Source organism: Neophocaena asiaeorientalis, unplaced genomic scaffold (genome assembly GCF_003031525.2).
Source record: "Neophocaena asiaeorientalis asiaeorientalis breed wild unplaced genomic scaffold, Neophocaena_asiaeorientalis_V1.1 scaffold525, whole genome shotgun sequence".
Classification (NCBI taxonomy): Eukaryota; Metazoa; Chordata; class Mammalia; order Artiodactyla; family Phocoenidae; genus Neophocaena; species Neophocaena asiaeorientalis.
This window is the reverse complement of record NW_020172275.1, coordinates 121,403-143,740: the sequence shown is the minus strand read 5'-3', so window position 1 is coordinate 143,740 and position 22,338 is coordinate 121,403. Positions and strand designations below refer to the sequence as shown.

The following is a 22,338-nucleotide window of genomic DNA, read 5'->3' as shown; positions in this document are numbered from 1 at the left end:
CACCCCTCCTTAACACCCTGGTCCACATGTTTGTTCTCTACATCTATGTCTCTATTTCTGCTTTGCAAGTAGGTTCATCTGTACCATTTTCATCTATACCACTCATTTGTACCATTCCACATATGTGTTTATATACAATATTTGTTTTTCTCTTTCTGGCTTACTTCACTCTGTATGACAGTCTCTAGGTCCATTCACGTCTTTACAAATGACCCAATTTCACTCCTTTTAATGGCTGAGTAATATTCCACTGTATATATGTACCACATCTTCTTTATCCATTCATCTGTTGGTGGACATTTAGGTTGCTTCCATGTTCTGGGTATTGTAAATAGTGCTGCAGTGAACATTGGGGTGTGTGTGTCTTTTTGAATTATGGTTTTCTCAGGGTATATCCCAGTAATGGGATTGCTGGGTCATATGGTATTTCTATTTTTACTTTTTTAAGGAACCTCCACTCTTTTGCAACAACCAATACATGCCTTCTTTTCTTTGATTTGCATTTGCAGGGGAGAATGATTTCACTGAATTCTAAAATACTGTTTTAAATCTGCCAGAGTTTTTTTTTTTTTTTTTTCTTTTTGGCCCCTGGGACCAGTGCACCAATAGATGGTTAAGGATTTCAATACTATTTAAAAATAATTTAGTTGAATTCACTAGACGTCTTGAAGGGCATTAGTGGAGTACAGATTGATCTATTTTTAGTACCAATTTCCGGTTATATTTCTATGGTTTTGCTGGATATAGACTTCCTAGGAGGAAGAATTTCAAACTTATGCACTCATATTTTATCTTTGGGTTTTTTATTCCTACCTCTTTGTACCATTATATAGAGTTTTAAAAATTGCCTTATATTAATACAAAAGAATGTAATTATACTACAAGGGCTGGCACACTTTCAGAGGTGGCCTGCCATGTTTTCATTTATTTGGTCCCTCAGTATATAAGAAGGAAGTCAGTAAAAGGGTATAAAGACAACTTTGTGTTTCCTCCCCTTAATTCTTCTTTCTAAGGTAACTCTCATAAGGAAGGTAGCCAATTCTTTAGTAGAAGTGCTAGCAAGGATATTCACTAGAAAGTTGTTCCTTCTAACATTTCAGAGTGCTTCCTCCGACAATGTTGTTTTAGATGGATTTTAGTGCATGGTGAGCTCTGTCTAAAACAACTGTCCAGAGCTCTTAATAGACACCAGAACACATTAGCAAGAGTTTTGAAATTTCTCAGACAATTTTCACATTATGCTGTTTGTTTTCTCTGTGCTGTTTTCAATTGGGAATCAGACCCATATTTAATGCTTTTTCAGATGTTTAAACTGTCCATTGTAAGAAGTTATTACAGGAGTTGAAAATTACTTTGTTAAAGAATATTATTCATAAATTAGACTTGGGCTTACTTTTGGCTTGTGCTGTGCAGCATAGGCCTGTTAAAGAAATGTATCCAGTCTTCAATTACATTAAGACATGGCCCCTGTTTTAAAAGGAATGGTTATGGTTTTAGGTATAACAGCTGCAACAATGGCTGAGGCGATGAAGCTGCAGAAGATAAAGCTTATGGCTATGAACACTCTTCAGGGAAATGGAAGCCAAAATGGGACCGAATCAGAGCCTGATGATCTTAATTCTAATACAGGTGAGTGTCTTCAGGAATCCAAAGCAGGTGACTCTCATTGCTTTATTCTGGGAAGGGAGAGAGGAGGGCTGAGGGGAGAGGAAAGAATAATATGTATACTTTGATTATCAGCAGTTAGTATAAAAGGAGGCTTAACCCTACCTCTAACTTGTACATTGAAATTAGAAAACTATTATGGGTCAGAATCCCATTTCAGTAAACATTGATTTATCTCCATTGTTTTTTTGTGGTGGGGTTAAATTCTAATTTTTATAGTGCTAATTATTGCACCTTTTGATTGCTAAAAGGTGCTTCCTTCAATTTCACCTCAGCCTTCTTAATTTTTCTCTAAATAATTTGCCACTGAAATGCAGTTCTGAGAATCCACCTTTGCTTCAAGCTGGAGTACCACCTCCTTAGATAAGTGAGGGTGCTGGGAGACTTGAGGAATTATTGGCAGGGGCTAAAGATGTAGAACAAGAAGAAACACAGAAAAAGAGATGGAAAAAGGGGAGAAAAGAGAAAGATGCCTGTGGAATGAAATGACCCCTCCTTTCTTAGTAACTGTTTTTTTTTTCCTTGACCCTGTGATAACTGTACCTTGACTTGATCATAAGATCACCCTTGAGATCTCTTTTGGAAGTAAGTGGGATTATAACTGTCAACATACATGAATGGATAAATAAATAAATAAAATATAGTTTTAGTGGAGAATGATAAGGGGCAACCTAGGATGGTCTTAGGAACCACAGGCTTCCAATCTGTGTTTGCAGTTAAATTCAATATAATGTGATAGGTAAATAAGTAGCAGCCTTTTCTCTCTTCTTTTCAGCTTCTAGAATTTCAAGCATGGTAAGTCTTTATTTTGGAGGGAAAAGGAGAGAGAAATTAAAGAGGGACATTATTGAGTTAAATCAGTATGATAGACTCATTTAAAGCTGAAGTTTTCATGGTGAATTATAGTGAGAATGGTCTTCAACCAGTGCTCACAATGGGGAATAAATGGAAACATGCTCAGTTTTACATTGTATAAGTTTGAGGTGTACAAAGTGTTGATTTGATACACTTATACATTGCAATATGATTATCACAACCATGTTAACTAACACCTCTATCATGTCATAATTATCATTTCTTTTGTGTAGTGAGAAATTTTAAGATTGTATCTCTTAGCAACTTTCAAGTATTTAATGGAGTATCATTAACGCTAATAACAATGTTGTACATTATATCCCCCAAATTTATTCATCTTCTATCTCTCATGTTAACTCATTTATTTCTTACCAAATTTTTGGAAAAAAGGGAAATTTTAATATTCCAATTTTTTCAGATTGGGAAACAGAGGAACAGAGTGTTTTGGCTTTGCCCATAATCGCAAAGCTAGTAAGTGGCAGAGCTAAGTTTCAATCCCATATATGGTTAAGTCCAAAATGTTTAATCTTTTCATTCTTCCTCCACTTCAATGTTGTTTTGTAACAGGAATTTTTTTTAAATTTATGTTCATTTTTGGCTGTGTTGTGTCTTCATTGCTATGCATGGACTTTCTCTAGTTGTCGTGAGCGGGGGCTACTCTTCAGTGTGGTGTGCAGGTTTCTCATTGCAGTGTCTTCTCTTGTTGTGTAGCACCGGCTCTAGGCATGTGGGCTTCAGTAGTTGTGGCACGCTGGCTCAGTAGTTGTGGCTCATGGGCTCTAGAGCATAGACTCAGTGGTTGTGGCACATGGCCTTAGTTGTTCCACAGCAGGTGGGATCTTCCTGGACCAGGGCTCGAACCCATGTCCCCTGCATTGGCATGAGGATTCTTAACGACTGGGCCACCAGGGAAACCCAGGAATTTTATTTTATTTAACCTCTGGAATAAAGTTGTTTTTATGATGAGGATACAGTAATAAACTTATGATCAATTTCCTAGTCTTAACGCCTCTCTTAACTGATACTGGCTTTAACATTTTTTGGTGTCTCGGAAGTGACCAACATTTTACAGGAAGCCACTTGCAAATAAAAAGAATTTTTTGTACCAATAAAAATTAGTAGGATCTCAAGGAATAACTTCTGTCATGTTTTTCTCAGGTATACCAGTTTCTGAAAAAGACTTTCTATAAAACTTCTATGTTGTTCCTTTATAACAAGACAACAAAAAATATTTTGAGAGCTATACTGGTTACCTAATTTCTAACTTAGTAAATGGTTAATTTTCCTGGTTAACTATAAGCTGACTTAACTCCAGTTATCCATCTTTGTGAAAAAAAAAGTAGTAGGTTTCCATCTACGTATGTTATACTTGATGTTATAGAAATGGAATTAGAGTAGTCACTGTGCTTGACTTTAAATGTAAATGGATTAAACTCACCAATTAAACTGCACTGAATGGATGAATGGATAAAAAAATAAGATCCAGCAATATGATTTGGTCGAAAGTGAAGTGATGGAAAAAGATATACCATGCAAATGGTAACCAAAATAAAGTGAAAGTGGCTATAGTTATATCAGAAAAAATGGACTTTAAGTCTTAAACTATTTTTAGAAATGAAGGTCATTATATAATAATAAAAGGGTCAATTCAATAGGAAGATATAACGTTTATAAATATATGTGTACCCAGTAGCAGAACACTTAAATGTATAAAGAAAACATTGACAGATCTGAAGGCAGAAATTGACAGCAATACAATAATAGTAGGGGAATTCAATATCCCACTTACAATAATGGACACAACATCCAGACAGACAAGCAATAAAGAAAAATCTTACTTGAACAACACTATAAACCAAATGGACATAACAGAAACTTACAGAAATTTCTACCTAACAGCAGAAGAATACACATTCTTTTCAAGCACACATAGAACATTTTTCTGGATATATCTCATGTTAGGTCACAAACCAAGTCTTGACAAATTTATGAAGATTAAAATTATACCAAGTATCTTTTCCAACCACAGTGAAATAAAACTAGAAATCAATGACAGCAAGAAAATGGAAAAATTTATAAATATGTGGAAAATAAGCAATACTCTCTTGAGCAACCATTGAGGAAAATCAAGAGAGGAAATCAAAAGAACATTTAAAAAGTATCTGGAGAGAAATAAAAATGAAAATAAAACATACTGAAACTATGGAATGCAGCAAAAGTAGTACTAAGAGGGAAGTTTATATTTTAAAAATACAAAGTATCAAATAAACAATCTAATTTTACACCTCAAGGAACTAGAAAAAGAACAAACCAAGTCAAAAGTTAGCAGAAGGGGGCTTCCCTGGTAGCACAGTGGTTGAGAGTCCGCCTGCTGATGCAGGGGACACGGGTTCGTGCCCCAGTCCAGGAGGATCCCATATGCCGCGGAGCGGCTGGGCCTGTGAGCCATGGCTACTGAGCCTGCGTGTCCGGAGCCTGTGCTCCGCAACGGGAGAGGCCACGACAGTGAGAGGCCTGCATACTGCAAAAAAAAAAAAAATGAAAAAAAAAAAAAAAAAAAAACGTTAGCAGAAGGAAATAGGAAATAATAAATAAATTTAAATAAATAAATAAATAATCAAGTGGAAGATTAGAAAGCAATAGAAAAAAATCAACACAACTAAGGTTGGTTTTTTTTGAAAAGATAAAATCAACAAAACCTTAATTAGACAAAGATAAAAGAGAGAAGACTTAGATAAATAAAATCAGGAATAAAAGAGCAGGCATTTAAATGGTACCTCAGTAATATAAAGGATCACACAGGACTAATAAGCACAATTATACATGAACAGACTGGATAACCTAGAGGAAGCTGATAAATTCCTAGAAATATACAACCTACCAAAACTCAATCAAGAAGAAATAGAAACATGGATAAATCAATTACTATTAACAAAGTTGAATCAGTAATCAAAAACCTCCCAACCAAAAAAACAAAAACAAGAAACAAAAAAGCCACCAGCACCAACAACAACAACCCAGCTCCAGATAGTTTCTCTGTTGAATTTTACCAATGTCTAAAAAATTAACTCCAATCTTTTTCAAACTCTTCCAAAAATTGAATAGGAGGGAGTACTCCCAAACTCATTTTACAAGCCCAGCATTACACTGATAATAATTCCAGATAAAGATGCTACAAGAAAAAAATTAAGGGTCAATATTACTGATGAGTATAGAGGCATAAATTCTCAATAAAATACTAGCAAACCAATTTTAATAGCACATTAAAAGGATCATACACCATGACCAAGAGGGATTTATCCCTGGGATGCAATGTTGGTTTAACATATGCAAATAATCAGTGTGATACAAAATAATTAAATGAAAGAATAAAACCACACGATTATCTTAATAGGCAAAGAAAAAGCACTTGACAACGTTCAACATACATTTATGATTAAAACTCAACGAAAAGGTGTAAAAGAAAATTAACTCATAGCTTATAGACCATATATGAAAAGCCCACAGCTAACATCATAATCAATGGAGAAAAACATAAAGCTTTCCCTTTGTACCTTTCTGGTACAAAACAAGGATGCCCACTCTCAACACCTGCTCAACATATTACTGGAAGTCCTAGCTAGAGCAATTAGGTAAGTAAAAAGAATAAAAAGCACCCAAATCTGAAAGGAAGAAGTAAAGTTATTTCTATTTGCAGATGGCCTGATCATATATGTAGAAAACTCAACAACGACAATAAAACAATTAGAACTAAAAAATGAATTCAGTAAAGATGCAGTATACAAAATCAGTATACAATATGTTAAGATGGCAGAGTAGGAGGACACTGAGCTCACTTGCCCTCACGAGCACATCAAAAATACAACTACATGGGGAGCAGCTCTTTCTGAATATGAGCTGGAGGTTGGCAGAATGGCTTTTCTGCAACCAGGGCTGTAAAGAGAGATCCATGCAGAGTCTGGCAGGAAGGGAGGAGAAGTGATCTGGTTGGGTCCCACATCCCTAGCTGGGGACCCAGAAAAGGAGGAGGACATCATGGGCTCTGGGATCCTCTCTGGGGAGTGAAGGGTATGAGCCACATATTAGGCACTGCAGCCATGGGGTCTGACAAAGGAAGATGAGCTCCCTTAGCTTGTTTGAAAACCAGTGAGGCTTACTGGAGATCTATAAGAAACCAAGACTGCTCTTGAAGAGCCCATGCACAAGCTTGCTTACTCCTGGTCACAGTGTGATGACAACAGATTGAAAAGTGCCTGGGGCTCTGGCTGGCTTGCAGGACAACCCCAGTATGCCCGAGCCTGCACCAGGCTCTTACTCCAGTCTCTCTTGCCATTACTAATGAGAGAGTGCACACTTGGAAGGAATGACGCTGGCTTGGACACTGGCCCTGTCTCTGACAAGGGTGGAAGCAGCCATTGCTAGCAAGTGTGTCCTTGCCCCTTTTGTGGGGAACAAAATTGGTTCCAGGGTGGAGACCGCCATTCCCAGTGGACTGAAACCATCTCAGTAATGTGGCACCAAAACCTCTGATTCCAACCCAGTCTCTATCTAACGTGCACATGGTGAGGAAAAAGTTAAGCCAGCACAGAAGTGCAGCACCAAGCCCTCAGGCCCCAGTCATCACCCCAATCTAGAAAGAGACTAACAACAAAACCTGGAGACAAAAAATTCTACCTCAGGGCTCATGCTACAGGCCCCTTGGTCCCTGCCCCAGCCCCAGCCCTTAAAGTGGTAATGGCCACTGAGCCTAGGAGAAGCCCTGGCTCACACCTGGCTCTGGCTCTAGCCTCTCCAAATCCAGTCTTACCAACCAAGGTGGTGGCTGAACATCCAAGGGGAAGACAAAGCCTGTGCTCACTTCAGATCCAGCTCTCTGACCAAAGCCACAGGGCACACACAGACTGCATAGGGGTGCTCCCACACAAGGACATGCCTTCAAGATCAGGATAGGTACTGTTTCACATAATTTCATAGAGACACAGAAAGTTAAACAAAATAAGACATAGAAATATGTTTCAAATGAAAGAAAAAGAAAAAAACCCTGAAAAACTCTAATGAAACAGAGATAATTTACCTGATAAATAGTTCAAAGCAACAGTAATAAGAATACTAACTGAACTTGAGAAAAGAATAGATGAACACAGTGAGAATTTTAACAAAGAACTAGAAAATATTAAAAAATAACCAGTCAGAGCTGAAGAATACAATAACTGAAATAAAAAATACACTAGAAGGAAGTAATAACAGATTAGGTGATACAGAAGAAGACATAAGTGATCTGGAAGATAGAATAACAGAAATCACCCAATCAGAAGGGCAAAAAGAAAAACAAATTTTAAAGTATAAGGATTGTTTAAGGGACCTTTGGGGCAACATCAAGAGTACTAATATTCACATTATAGGGGTTCCAGAAGGAAAAGAGAGAGTGAAAGGGGTTGGAAATATATTTCATTAAATTATGGCTGAAAATTTCCCACATCTGAAGAAGGAAACAGATATCCAGCTATGGGAAGCTCAGAGTTCTCAAACAAGATGACCCCAAAGAGACCCACAGCAAGACATATCATAATTAAAATGGCAGAAATTAGATAAAGAGAGAATAGTAAAGGCAGCAAGAGAAAAACAGAGTCACATACAAGGGAACTCCTATAAGTCTATCAACTGATTTTTCAGCAGAAACTTTGCAGGCCAAAAGGGAGTGACATGATATAGTTAAAGTGCTGAAAAGGAAAAAAATTCAACCTAGGACACTCTATCCAGGAAGGTTATCATTCAGAATTGAAGGAAACCTAAAGAACTCCTCCAACAACCAAAAATTAAAGAGCTAATCAATACTAAACCAACCTTATAAGAAGTATTAAAGGGTCTTCTTTAGGAGAAAACGTAAGGGCTACAGTATGAAACAAGAAATTATAGGAAAGGAAAAATCCCACAGGTCAAGGCAAATATATAGTGAAGGCTGTGAATCAACAACTTAAATAAGCTAGTGCAAAGGTTAAAAGACAAAAATTGTAAAATTGATTAACAGTTAAGGGATAGGCATGAATATGTAAAATATGACATCAAAAACACAAAAGTGGATGGGGGAGCAAAAAATATAGCTCTTCTAGAATGTGTTTGAACAGAAATATCAGATTAAACAAGTAAATATAGTTAGAGGTCAATGTATATGACCTCCGTGGTAACCACAAATCAAAAGCCTACAATAGATACACAAAAACTACAGAGAAAGGAACACAAGCATCACACTAAAGGAAATCATCAAACTACAAAGGAAGAGACTAAAAGAAGAAGAAAAGAACAGAGAAGAACTACAAAAATGACCAGAAAACAAATTTAAAAAATGGCAATAACTACATGCCTATCAGTAGTCACTTTATATGTCAATGGACTAATTGCTCCAATCAAAAGACACAGGGTGGCTGATTGGATAAACAAAACAAGATCCATCTATATGCTGCCTAAAACAGACTCATTTCAGAGGTAAAGACATGCACAAACTGAAAGTGAGGGGGTGGAAAAAGATATTCCATGCCAATGGAAATGAAAAGAAAGCTGGGGTAGCAATATGCATATCAGACAAAGTAAACTTTAAAACATAGTCTATAGCAAAAGACAAAGAATTGCATTAGTAATGATACATATATCAATACAAGAAGAGGATATAACATTCATAAACATATATGTACCTAATATAGGAGCACCTAAATATACAAAGGAAATATTAACAGAAATAAAGGGAGAAATTGACAATAACACAATAATAGTCAGGGACTTTAACACCCCACTGGTATCAGTGGACAAATCATCCTGACAGAAAATCAGTAAGTCAACAGTGACCTTAAATGAAACATTTGATCAGTTGGACTTAATAGATTTCTTTGGGACATTCCATCCAAAACCAGCAGTATACATATTATTTTAAAGAGCACATTAAACATTCTCCAGAATAGATCACATGATAGGTCACAAAACAAGTCTCAACAAATGTAAGAGCATAGAAATTATATCAAGCATCTTTTCTGACAACAACAGTATGAAATATAAATCAATTAGAGGGAGAAAAATGGGAAAAACACAGACAAGTGGAGTCTAAACAATATGCTACTGAAAAAAACAATGTGCCAATGAATAAATCAAAGAGGAAATCAGAATATACCTTGAGACAAATGAAAATGAAAGCATAGCTTTTTGAAATCTATGGGGTGTACAAAAGCAGTTGTAAGAGGGAAGTTTATAGCAATATAGGCCTACTTAAGGAAAAAAAAGCTCTAAAAAAACAAGCTAAACTACCACCTAAAGGCATTAGAAAAAGAAAAACAAAGCCCAAATTCAACAGAAGAAAGGAAATAATAAAGATCACAGAGGAAATAAATAAAATAGAGTCCAAGGAAACAACAGAAAAGGGGAAGTTTTTTGAAATGATAAAACTGGTAAGTGTTTAGACTCATTAAGAAAAAAAATTGAGAGAACACTAATAAACAAAATAGGACATGAAGGAGGAGAAATAGCACAGAGATACAGACAATCAGAAGATGATACTATGAGAAATTACATGCCAACAAACTGGACAATTTAGAAGAAACAATAAATTCCTAGAAACATACAAACTTCCAAGCTTGAATGAGGAAGAAATTGAAAATCGAAGCAGACAATTACTAGTACTGAAATTGAATCCATAATTAAAAAACTGCTAACATACAAAAGTCCAAGACTGGACAGATTCACAGGGGAATTCTACAGATCATATAAAGAAGGGTTAATACCTATCCTCAAACTATTCCAAAAAATGAAGAGAAGGGAACACTCCTAAATTCATTCTATGAGACCACCATTACCCTGATACCAAATCAGAAATAGACACTATAAAAAAAAAAGAGAGAAAGAATTATAGACCAATATTTCAGACTACTGTAGATGCAAAAACTCTTAACAATATACTAGAAAACTGAATTCCACCATATATTAAAACATCATACACTGTGATAAAATGGAATTTATTCCAGAGATGCAAGCATGGTACAATATCCACAGATCAATCAATGTGATACACCACATTAACAAAACGAAGGCTAAAAGTCATATGATCATCTCATCAGATGCAGAAAAGCATTTAGCAATATTCAACATCCATTCATGTTTAAAACTCTCAATAAAGTTGGTATAGAGGGGACATATCTCAACATATTAAAGGCCATTAATGAAAAACTCATAGCTAACATCATATTTAATTGTGAAAAGCTGAAAGCTTTTCATCTAAAATCAGGAAAAATAGGAGGATGACCACTATCACCGCTTCTATTTAACATAGTAGTATAAGTCCTAGCCACAGCAATCAGGCAAAAAAAAGAGAAATAAAAAAGGATGGAAGTAAAACTGTCACTATTTGCAGATGACATGATTCTTTACACAGAATACCCTAAAGTCTATACCAAAAAGCTAGTAGAAATAATAATTGAATTCATTATAGTTGCAGGATACATAATATACAGAAAATTGTTACTTTTCTATGCACTAATAATGAACTATCAGAAAGAGAAAGCAAGAAAACAATCCAGTTTAAAATTGCATCAAAAACGAATAGGGCTTCCCTGGTGACAAAGTTGTTGAGAGTCCGCCTGCCGATTCAGGGAACATGGGTTCGTGACCCAGTCCATGAAGATCCCACATGCCGCGGAGTGGCTGGGCCCGTGAGCCATGGCCGCTGAGCCTGCGCGTCTGGAGCCTGCATGTCCAGAGCCTGTGCTCCACAACGGGAGAGGCCACAACAGTGAGAGGCCCGCATACTGCAAAACAAAACAAAACAAAACCAAATGAATAAAATACCCAGGAATAAACTTGACCAAAGAGGTGAAAGACCTATACTCTGAAAACTATAGTACATTGATGAAGAAATTTGAAAATGCTACAAAGAAATAGAAGGATAGCTTATTCTCTTGTATTAGAAGAATTAATATTGTTAAAATGCTCATACTACCCAAAGCAATCTACAGATTTGATGCAACCCCTATCAAAATACCCATGACATTTTTCACAGAACTAGAACAACTAATCTTAAAATTTATATGGAACAACAAAAGACTCCTAAAAGCAATCTTGAGAAAAATAACAAAGCTGGAGATATCACATTCTCTGACTTCAGACAATACTACACAGCTACAGTAATACAAACAGCATGGTTCTGGCACCAAAAACAGACACATAGATCAATGGGATAGAATAGAGAGCTCAGAAATAAATCCACACACCTATAGTCAATTAATCTATGACAGAGGAGGCAAAAATGTACAATGGAGAAAGGAATATCTCTTCAGTAAATGGTGCTGAGAAAACTGGAGAGCTACTTGTAAAGGTAGGAGATCAGAACATTTCCTCACACTATATAAAAAAAAGAACAATTTATAAAGATCAAAATGTAAGACCTGAAACCATAAAACTAGAAAATAACATAGTCAAAACACACTTTGAAATAAATTATAGGAATATTATTTTGAATCTGTTTCCTTAGGCAAAAGAAATGAAAGCAAAAATAAACAAATGTGACTTAAACTTAAAAACCTCTGCACTGAAAAGGAAACAACTGACAAAATGAAAAGACGACCTACTGAATGGGTGAAAATATCTGCAAATGTTATGATTAATATGGGGTTAATATCCAATATATATAAACAGCTCATATAAGTCAATAACAATAACAACAACAAAATCCAACCCAATCAAAAAATGAGCAGAAGACCTGAATAGATATTTTTCCAAAGAAGACATGCAAATGGCCATCAGGCACATTAAAAGATGCTCAACATCACTAACTGTCAGAGAAATTGGGAGAGGCCACAACAGTGAGAGGCCTGCGTACTGGAAAAAAAAAAAAAAAAAACCCTACAGTGAGATATTACCTCACATCTGTTAGAATGGCTATCATGAAAAAGAACACAAGTAACAAATGTTGGTGGGGATGCAGAGAAAATGGAACCCTTGAACACTGTTGGTGGGAATGTAAATTGTGAGTAAACTAAAAAAAAAATCTACCATATGATCCAGCAATTCCACTCCTGGGTATATATCTGAAGATAACAAAAACACTCATTCAAAAAGTTACATGCACCCTAATGTTCATACTAGCATCATTTACAATAACCAGTATATGGAAGCAACCCAGGTGTCCATCAACAGATAAATGGATAAAGAAGATGTGGGATACATATACAAGGAATATTACTCAGCCTTTTTAAAAAAAATGAAATTCTGTCATATGCAACAACATGCTTGGGCCTAGAAAATATTATGCTTAGTGAAATAAGTCAGAGAAAGAAAAATACTGTATGATATCACTTACATGTGGAATCTAAAAAATACAGAAAACTAGTGAATATAACAAAAAAGAAAGAGACTCACAGATATAGAGAACAAACTAGTGGTTACCAGTGGGGAATGGGAAAAGGACAGGGGCAAGATAGGGTTATAGGATTAAGAGATACAAATTACTATGTATAAAATAGATAAGATACAATGTGTGTAATGTACAGCATGGAATATAGTCAGTATTTTATAATTACTTTAAATGAAGTATAATCTATGAAAATATTGAATCACTAAGCTGTATGTCTGAAACCAATATAATATTGTAAATCAACTATAATTCAGTATAAAAAGGAAAAAAATTGATATACAAAAATTAGCTGTGTTTCTATACACACACAATAAAATATCCAAAAATAAATTAAAGAAACAATCATTTACAATAGCAACAAAAAGAATAAGGACTTCCCTGGCGGTCAAGTGGTTAAGACTCTGAGGTTCCACTGCAGGGGGCACAGGTTCAATCCCTGGTCAGGGAACTAAGATCCCTCATGCCACGCGGTGCGGCCAAAAAAAATTTAATACTTAGGAATAAACTTATTGATTAGGGTAAAAGACTTGTACACTTAAAATTACAATACAGTGAAAGAAATTAAAGACACATATAAGTGGGAAAATACCCCATGTTCATGGATTAGAAGAATTAGTATTGTTTAAATGTTCAGTGTGATCAGCAAATTCAATTGCAATCCTTATGAAAATTCCAATGTCATTTTTCATGGACATAGAACAAACAATCCTAAAATTTTTATGGTACCACAAAATACCCTGAATAGCCAAAGTGGTCTTGGGAAAGAAGAAGAAATCTGGAGATACCACACTGCCTGATTTCAGAATATACTGCCAAGCTATAATTATCAAAACAGCAGAGTAATGGCATAAAACACACACATATACCAAGGAAAAGAATGGAAAGACCAGAAATAAATCTATGCATTTATAGTCAACTGATCTGTGACACAGATGCCAAGAACACACAAATGGGGAATGAATAGTGTCTTTAATAGATGGTGTTGGGAGAAGATATCCACATGAAATTAATAAAATTGAATCCTTATCTTGCACCATATACAAAAATTAACTTCAGATGAATAAACTCTGAAATGTAAGACCTTTAAAAGTAAAACTACTAGAAGAAAACATAGGAAAAAGTGCTTTGTGATGCTGATTTGGGAGATGATTTTTTGAGTATGACACCAAGAACAAAAGCAACAAAAGCAAAAATAGACAAATGGGATTTCATAAACCTAAAAATCTTCTGCACAGCAAAAGAAGCAGTCAAAAGAGTGAAAAGCCAATCTATGAAGTGGGAGAAAATATTTTCAAACTGTATATCTGATGAGGGGGCTGAAATCCAAAATATATAAGGACCTCAAACAATTCAATAGCCATAACACCCCCTCCCCCATAATGGGCAATGGATGTGAATAAGCACTTCTCTAATAAAGAAATACAAATGACCAACAGGTATTTAAAATTATGCTCTACTTCAGTAATCATTATGGAAATGCAAAACAAAACCATGAAATATTACCTCACACCTGTTAGAATTGCTACTATCAGAAAGACAAAAAGATAATATGTATTGGAAAGAATGTGGAAAGAAGAGAACCCTTGTACACTGCTGGTTGGAATGTAAATTTGTACAACCATTATAGAAAATAGCATGGAGGTTTTTCAAAAAAATTAAAAATAGAACTTGTTTATAATCTAGCAATCCCATTTCTGGGTATATTTTTAAAGGCAATGAAATCAGGATCTCAAAATGATGTCTGCACTCCCATATTCATTGCAGCATTATTTGCAATAGCCAAGATATGGAAACAACTAAAATGTCTCTCCAAAGATGAATGGATAAAGAATTTTGTATATATATACAAAATGAAATATTATTCAGCCTTTAAAAAAAACCACAAATCCCTCCATTTGCAAAAGCATGGATGAACCTGTAAGACACGCTGAGTGGAAGAAGCCAGATGCAGAAAGACAAATACTACATGATCTCATTCATATGTTGGATTATAAAGTAGTCTAACTCATGGAAGAAGAGAGTAGAGTGATGGTTACTAGGGGCTGGGGGTGGGGGAAATGGGGAGATCTTGGTCAAGGTGTACACAGTTTCAGTTTTACAAGATAAAATTTTGGAGATCTAATGTACAGCTATGTGACTACAGTTAACAATTCTAAATTGTATACTTGAAATTTGCTCGGTATTCTCACCACAAAAAGTGAAAAAAATAAATAAAATCCTAACTATACACGGTGATGGATATGTTAATTTACTTGATTATAGTGATTATTTCACAATGTATATGTATATCAAATCAGGTGTATATCTTAAATATATACAATTTTTATTTGTCAATTATACTTCATTAAATGGAAGAAAGTTTGGATAAATGAAATCTGTGTTCACTGGAAAATAATAAGCTACAGTTTCAAAGTGATCATTTACAAATGGAAATTCATATCAAGAATGTTAGATATGAAAATTTTTGATAATCCATGTACTAGTATATCTTTGATGCCCCTTGGGTATCCTATTACAGGATTTAAACTGGTTGTATTCTTTAACTTGTTTGAGGTAAAAGACTGGGCTTGATTTCTCTTTTTGAAAAATTTCCAAGGTTATAACCTTTGATTTATTTTAGTGTATTCCAAGAAAGGAAAGAAGCAGGTAGACAGTGAAAAGGAAGACATCAGTTAACAGCATTTAAGTCTGATTACTGTTAATGGACATGGTCTTTCTGAATGTTTTGGTTCAAGCATTAATGGGAAATCAGATATTCAAACCAAAAAAAAAAAAAAAACTGGAGAAACACAAAGGCTCTATTTACAAGATAGGTACTAGATCCAATCAGGCAAAGAAAAATCAGTTAATGCAATTATAATATTCAATTAAATTGTGAGGTATCATATGAGGAAAAAAACATATTGAATGTTTTATATAATTTGTATATTCACCTAGAATCTGAGCCTTAAATTATGATCTAATGTGATTATGAATTCCAATGGTATGGTTGAAGTGACTAGCAAATGATAGACATTCCTAAATGTCCAGTATGTGAATGAAATAAGTCATGTAGCTAGTGACCCTTAATTGCCACTCCATAAGGGATTATAGTAATTCTTGAATAGTTTTTTAACTAAATTCAATTTTCATCCACAATGTACAATATTCCAACAATGAAAAAAAGCAATACATTGACACAGTGAGGAGAAAAGACAAAAATTACTGACTTTCAAATGTTTATGATCTAGGAGAAGAAACATTAAAGTGAATCAATGAATAAGTGACCATACTCTGAGAAGATACGTGATAAAAGCAATGAGAGGAACAAAGAACTGTGAGAATATAGAGAAAGAAGAAAATTCTTCTGAATAAGAGAATCAGGAAGGAATTCAAGCTTAGGATGTGACATTTGAACTCTTCTTTGAAGGGTGTCAAATTGAAAATGAGAAAAATGGATAGATTTAAATTATGTGTTAAGGAGACCATATGAGTGATTCCCCAGGGCAGTCATTTTCAAATAGTGGTTCTCAGAGCCTTGGCTTATCTCTAAGAGTTGGGTAAGAGTTGACTTCTTGCTTGAGGAAATATTATGTTTGATAACCAGAAAGTTTTAATTAATTGCATTCTTAGGTTAACTATAAAGCACCTGTTGTTTACATTTTTATTGGCAAGTATTTCTCAAATTAAATTTTAGAGATCTAAGTGACTTGAAATAAAGTACAGTCCCCTCATACTACAGATGATGCTTGGAGGATGAGAAATTGGCTTATCTGTGGTCACACAGATAGGTAATGAAAGCTGGCAGTGATCTTTTTGCTATAACATTATGCTTCTGATATTTGAACTGATTTTCCAGTATAGTCTAAGGTATATAATAAAACTTACTTCCTTTATATTGAGTCTTAATCAATCAATAAGCCTGGAGATGGAGATGCAGCTGATAAAGGAGACTGTCCCTAATTTAGACTGACCAAAGTTCTATTTACATGGTCAGCCGTAAGGTCAGACTTGACCTGACCTCAGGATCTACTGTGGGCATTACTATTTTGACTCTATTTCTGACAAGTTTTCTTTCTTTGTATTATCTTCTTTCTCATAAATTAAGTGTGGTATAGAACAGAAGTGTTTATAGTTCTGAAACTGGGTCCAATTAATTAAGCCTTAAAATATGCTAAACCCACAAATATTCCAAATGATGAAAAATGATTTAGAATTTTCTATCATTTTAAAAATTATAGCTCAATGATTTATATCTCAGCTCTTAAATCAATCTGAGTGAATGTTTTAATCTTTCCCTCATGGGCAACATTTGTTTTTATAAGGCAAAATTGTAAATAGAAATGAAGAATCTCTCTTAATCCCATCTATCTGTGGCCGTGTGAGCATTTTACCTTAGAGGAAGATGTTTAGCTCCCATAAGCCATTTTCACAACCATCTATATAATCAGAAAACTCAAGAAAGGAGGAGAATTCTTTTCATTTCAGAAGGAACATGCTCTATTTTAAACACCATATTGTGGCACAATTGCCATTCAATTTCATCCTTGTTACTAGTTGCTAAATCCCTGAAAATAAAGTATGACAGCTGTAAAAATATATCAAATAGTCAATGAAAATTTTGTATTGGTGTTAATATGTTTACAATTTTGTCATTTAAAAAATAATTATATTTTAGTTTGCACATTTCTCATAACTTTTCTTTTCTTTTTTTTTTTTTTTGCGGTACACGTGCCTCTCACTGCTGTGGCCTCTCCCATTGCGGAGCACAGGCTCCGGATGCGCAGGCTCAGCGGCCATGGCTCACGGGCCTAGCTGCTCCACAGCATGTGGGATCTTCCCGGACCGGGACACGAACCCGTGTCCCCTGCATCGGCAGGTGGACATCTCAACCACTAGCCACCAGGGAAGCCCTCTCATAACTTCTTATTCCAACCCCCATTACATGCTTGACTCTTGTCATTTAACTTTTGTTTATGATGAATTTTATCAAAATAAGGAGTGAAACATCACATTTTCCATACTTAACAGGAAAATGTGCAGAATGTAACATTTTCCTCCAGGGTATGGGATCAACCATTGCCTATTTTGTTCTTCAGATAACCAACAAGGGCAGGCACAGAGCACGTGCTCCATGACCCAAGGTAATTTTCAAATCTATTGACATATCCTGAAATAAGCAGGACAGGAAGCCTGTATTTAGTTGAGATATTTGAATGTGAGTAAACAGGAATTTTCCTTCTATGAATTCTTATATCACCTTCTGTTTGGTTAAAATTGATATTCTTGGATGATTCTGTAACAATAGAGCCAAAATAATATGAAGTTATAGTTCATAACACTAGACTTTAAAAGGAAAAGCAAACAACGATGTTAGAGGATCCTTAGGCAAGAACAACATTTTCTCTTTTGAAGACCTATAGTTTCTTTGATTCGAGGTTTTGTTTAATAGCTTCTATAATGTCTGCACCACGACTCTGCATCAAGATTTCAGCATGAATAACAACCTGTTCGTGTTTCATTTAGCTCCAAATGAGAAATTCTGTCTTTTATTGTTTTAGGAAATTAGTCTGTGTACTATTGCTCCTGGAGCTTTATAATTAATCATTAATCACACTAAAGGTTATGGCTGTGGAGAGTTTGTGGGAAATAGATGCTTGAATGATTATAATTGTAGCTGTCAAATCAGAAATATAGTTATACAGCAGCAGGTCCTTCTTTTTTTTTTTTTTTTTACTGTAACAAAGATTTCAAGAGTTTCCCATTTACCTGTAGAAAAAAATGGAGTATTTTAAAACTGCATTGCTTATTTCAGGAAACTTTGCACAGTGACTTCCTCTGGAGAATCCAAGATGATTTTCATGTAAATCTTTATCTTCTGAGTCCCTGCTTGCTCTGACTTTTGTGTTGGTTTAGCTTCTGAGCAGATGTTAAGTATTTTGCCTTTAGAAAATATAGTTTATAGTGGAAAGAATCAACGTATATGTGGTTGATTAACTTGCAAAGTAGAATTAGAAAATCCTAAGGTTACCTTTTTTGCTTTATTTTATCCAAACACCTCATTGGATATGGAGCAAGATGTTTCTAGATAATCAAGTGAGGCATGCTTGTTTTCATTAGATCCTGACACTAAAAACTGTTTTTAGATGGCTTTTCTCATAGAACTCTAAACTTTTAGCACACTATCCATCTTTCTTCCATGCCTATGTCCCCTTAAAAAGGATGTAAACAAGGAGAACTCATATTTTTAAAGACCCTCCTACAAATTTATTCCAGGAAAAAGCAACTCTCACTATTGGAGTATTATATCTACTCTTAATAATTCATGTAGTGGATTAAGAACTTGTTTTGTCAGTGTTACTAAGCCAGTTTGTATAAAAATACCTCCAAGTTAATCCTAACCATTTCATCTTCTTTACAGTGAATAATATGAAATGATGTGATATTTCCTTATAGATCTTATTTGCCAACCTATAGTCATTCTGTTTTTATCCCTTAATCTTCCACCTTCCTCCTGCCCCCATATAGAATATCATTAGGACAAAGGGCAGAAATCTACTTCTGAGGAAGAATCTAACCAGTGTTGGGTCTACTGTCTTGGTTCCTACATGTTATATACTCCTTAAGCATTTCTTTTTTGTGTGTGCATTAATACTAAATACCTAGCTCTGGTACAGTTTTGTCCTGTAATTTTGAATGAGTCCTTTCCTCTCTTTGGGCCTTAGATACAATGAAGGAGTTTGAAATATTATTTATTGCCTTTGAATTCTAATCTTCATTTCTATGATTCTCAAACATCATCTGTTTGTACCCATAGTCTGCTTGTATTGCTTTTACTTAACAGGTGCTCTCCAGAATCCAGTGCTCTGACATTCCGTATCATTCATTTCTTATTGAGTCTTCATTTAGTGATGTCACTTCAGATTCTGAATTCATCTTCAGAAGTTTTGGACTAGTGTCGCCTGATCAAAATTATGCCTATGTCCATATTCAGGGCACTGATACAGACATTTGCCTGGGAATCTGGGAGATATTTTGTATTGTAGCCCTGGACTGACATTGATCCAGAGGTGACCACATTTAGAATGCCCTTCTCCTGCCTCCTGAGAACTCTATGTAGATGTATGACCTGCTTGGATTTTCACAGTTTATTGATGAGCCAATTGTTTAGTCTGGTCTCAAAAACCTTGATAAAGTCAAAATAAATTGCATCTGTTGCTTCCCCTCTATCTCTCAGGCTGTCATTCTGTCACAGAAGGAGATTAGATTTGTCTGACAGGACTTGATCTCTAGGAAGCTATGCTGGGTTTATCCAGCATACTTTTCTCTTTAAGGTCTTTGCAAATTGATTTGCAGTATCATCTAGAAAACACATGTTTTCCTTACAGATTAAATGCAAACAGGTGAAAAGTAACAGAAAAGGAAAATGTAAGCGATAGTTCTTAAACTGGACCAAAAAATAGAATTTTAATTGTTTTCTCTAAAACCTTTGGAGAAATTATTGTAAATAATTTGTTATATATGTTGCTTGAGAGATTGTGTTCATAAATGGAGTTTATAATAGCTGACTGTTGTACATTTTATCATTTTAAAGGTCATTTGTGAATTAATTGGAACTTGACAAAAAATTCGAGAGTAATTTGCTTATTACAGTGCCAGATTTCAAAAGCTGACTTACAGCATATATCTACCTCTTAAAAGTATATGTGTAACTACAAAATTAAAATAATAGTTATTATAAATTGTCATTATTGTTCCTATTTCTTTTATAAATGACAGCTTAATATACATAAAGTTTTACATAGAACTGGGCACATTAAATATTTTCTCACATTTAATGAATATTCACATTTAGTGAACACATTAGTGTAAGGGACACGGAAATAATCACTTTTTTTTTCTAAATTCTATTCTTTATAATTATGTGGTACTTGGATATCATCAGTTCTTCAGTATGAATATGACCAGTGTATGCAATGAACCTAAATGCATGCATTGAACTGAAGTTCAATAAATACTTGTGTCTCTTTTGGAAAGTTTAAAAATTGTCTAGCACCAAAAGTGAATTTTTTGTCTTTTAAAAGCAGCTTTAACTATACAGAAACAATTTTGAAAGCAATTGTTCAGAAAGTTTCTATCATTTTGTGGCTCAAATTAATGTTAGTCTATCAACCACAAATACTCTTTTCTGCACTTTGGAACTAGAAAACATAATTATTTAAACTTTGTTAATTGAGATATAATTAACATATAACATTATATTAGTTTCAGGTGTAACATAATGATTTGATATTTGTATATATTGCAAAATGATCACCATTATAAATCTAGTAAACATCTGTCACCATACGTAGTTACAAAACTTTTTTGTGTGTTGAGAACTTTTAATACTCTTTAGCAACTTTCGAATATGCAATATAGTATTAACTATAGTCACTATGCTGTATATCACATCCCCATGACTTTAGTTATTTTATAACTGGAAGTTTGTACCTTTTGATTCCCTTCATCCATTTTGCACATTACCTCTCCCTGCCTCTGGCAACTACAAATCTGTTCTGTTCTCTGTATCTATGAGCTCTTTTTTTCTTTTTTCTTTTTGGTTCCATATATAAGTGAGATCATAGTATAATTGTTTTTCTCTGTCTAACTTATTTCACTTAGCATAATGCCATCAAGGTCCATCCATGTTGTCATAAAGTGATTTTTTATAAGTTTTATTAAACTATAATTCATATACCACAAAATTCACCCTTTTAAAGTATACAATTCGGTTGTTTTAGTAAGTTTAGATTTGTGCAACTATCACCACTATCTAATTCCAGAAATTTGTATCACCCCTGAAAGAAACCCTATAGCTATTAAGAGTCACTCCTGTTTCTCCTACTCCCAGCCCCTGGCAACCACTAATCTACTAATGCATTTTATTGTCTCTATGGATTTTAGATATTTCATATAAATGGAATCATACAATATGTGATCTCTTAAGTCTGACATCTTTACCTTGATGTGTTTTTAAGGTTCATCATACTTTAACATTCCTTTTAATGCCTGAATAATATTCCATCATATGAATGAATATTCTACATTTTGTTTCACAGTTCATATGTTGATGGACATTTAGGTGGTTTCCACTTTTTGTCTATTATAAATAATTCTGGTATCAATGTTTTCTTTGCTTTTTTTAAACATCTTTATTGGAGTATAATTGCTTTACAATGGTGTGTTAGTTTCTGCTTTATAACAAAGTGAATCTGTTATACATATACATATATCCCCATATCTCCTCCCTCTTGCGTCTCCCTCCCACCCTCCCTATCCCACCCCTCTAGGTGGTCACAAAGCACCCATCTGATCTCCCTGTGCTATGTGGCTGCTTCCCTCTAGCTAGCTATTTTACATTTGGTAGTGTATATTTGTCCATGCCACTCTCTCACTTCGACCCAGCT

The 22,338-nt window shown here is 34.7% G+C and overlaps 1 protein-coding gene across 1 annotated transcript in view; it reads left to right on the top strand.

Annotated features, from left to right (window-relative positions):
- Window positions 1-1,502: 1,502 nt before the first annotated feature.
- LOC112412144 (dachshund homolog 2) overlaps window positions 1,503-22,338 on the top strand; it is a gene marked incomplete at its 3' end in the record, with an annotated part of 89,844 nt that continues 69,008 nt past the window's right edge. The window contains exon 1 of the mRNA XM_024763668.1: window positions 1,503-1,629. Coding sequence (XP_024619436.1) covers window positions 1,515-1,629 — 115 coding nt within the window. The remainder of the gene's footprint in view (window positions 1,630-22,338) is intronic.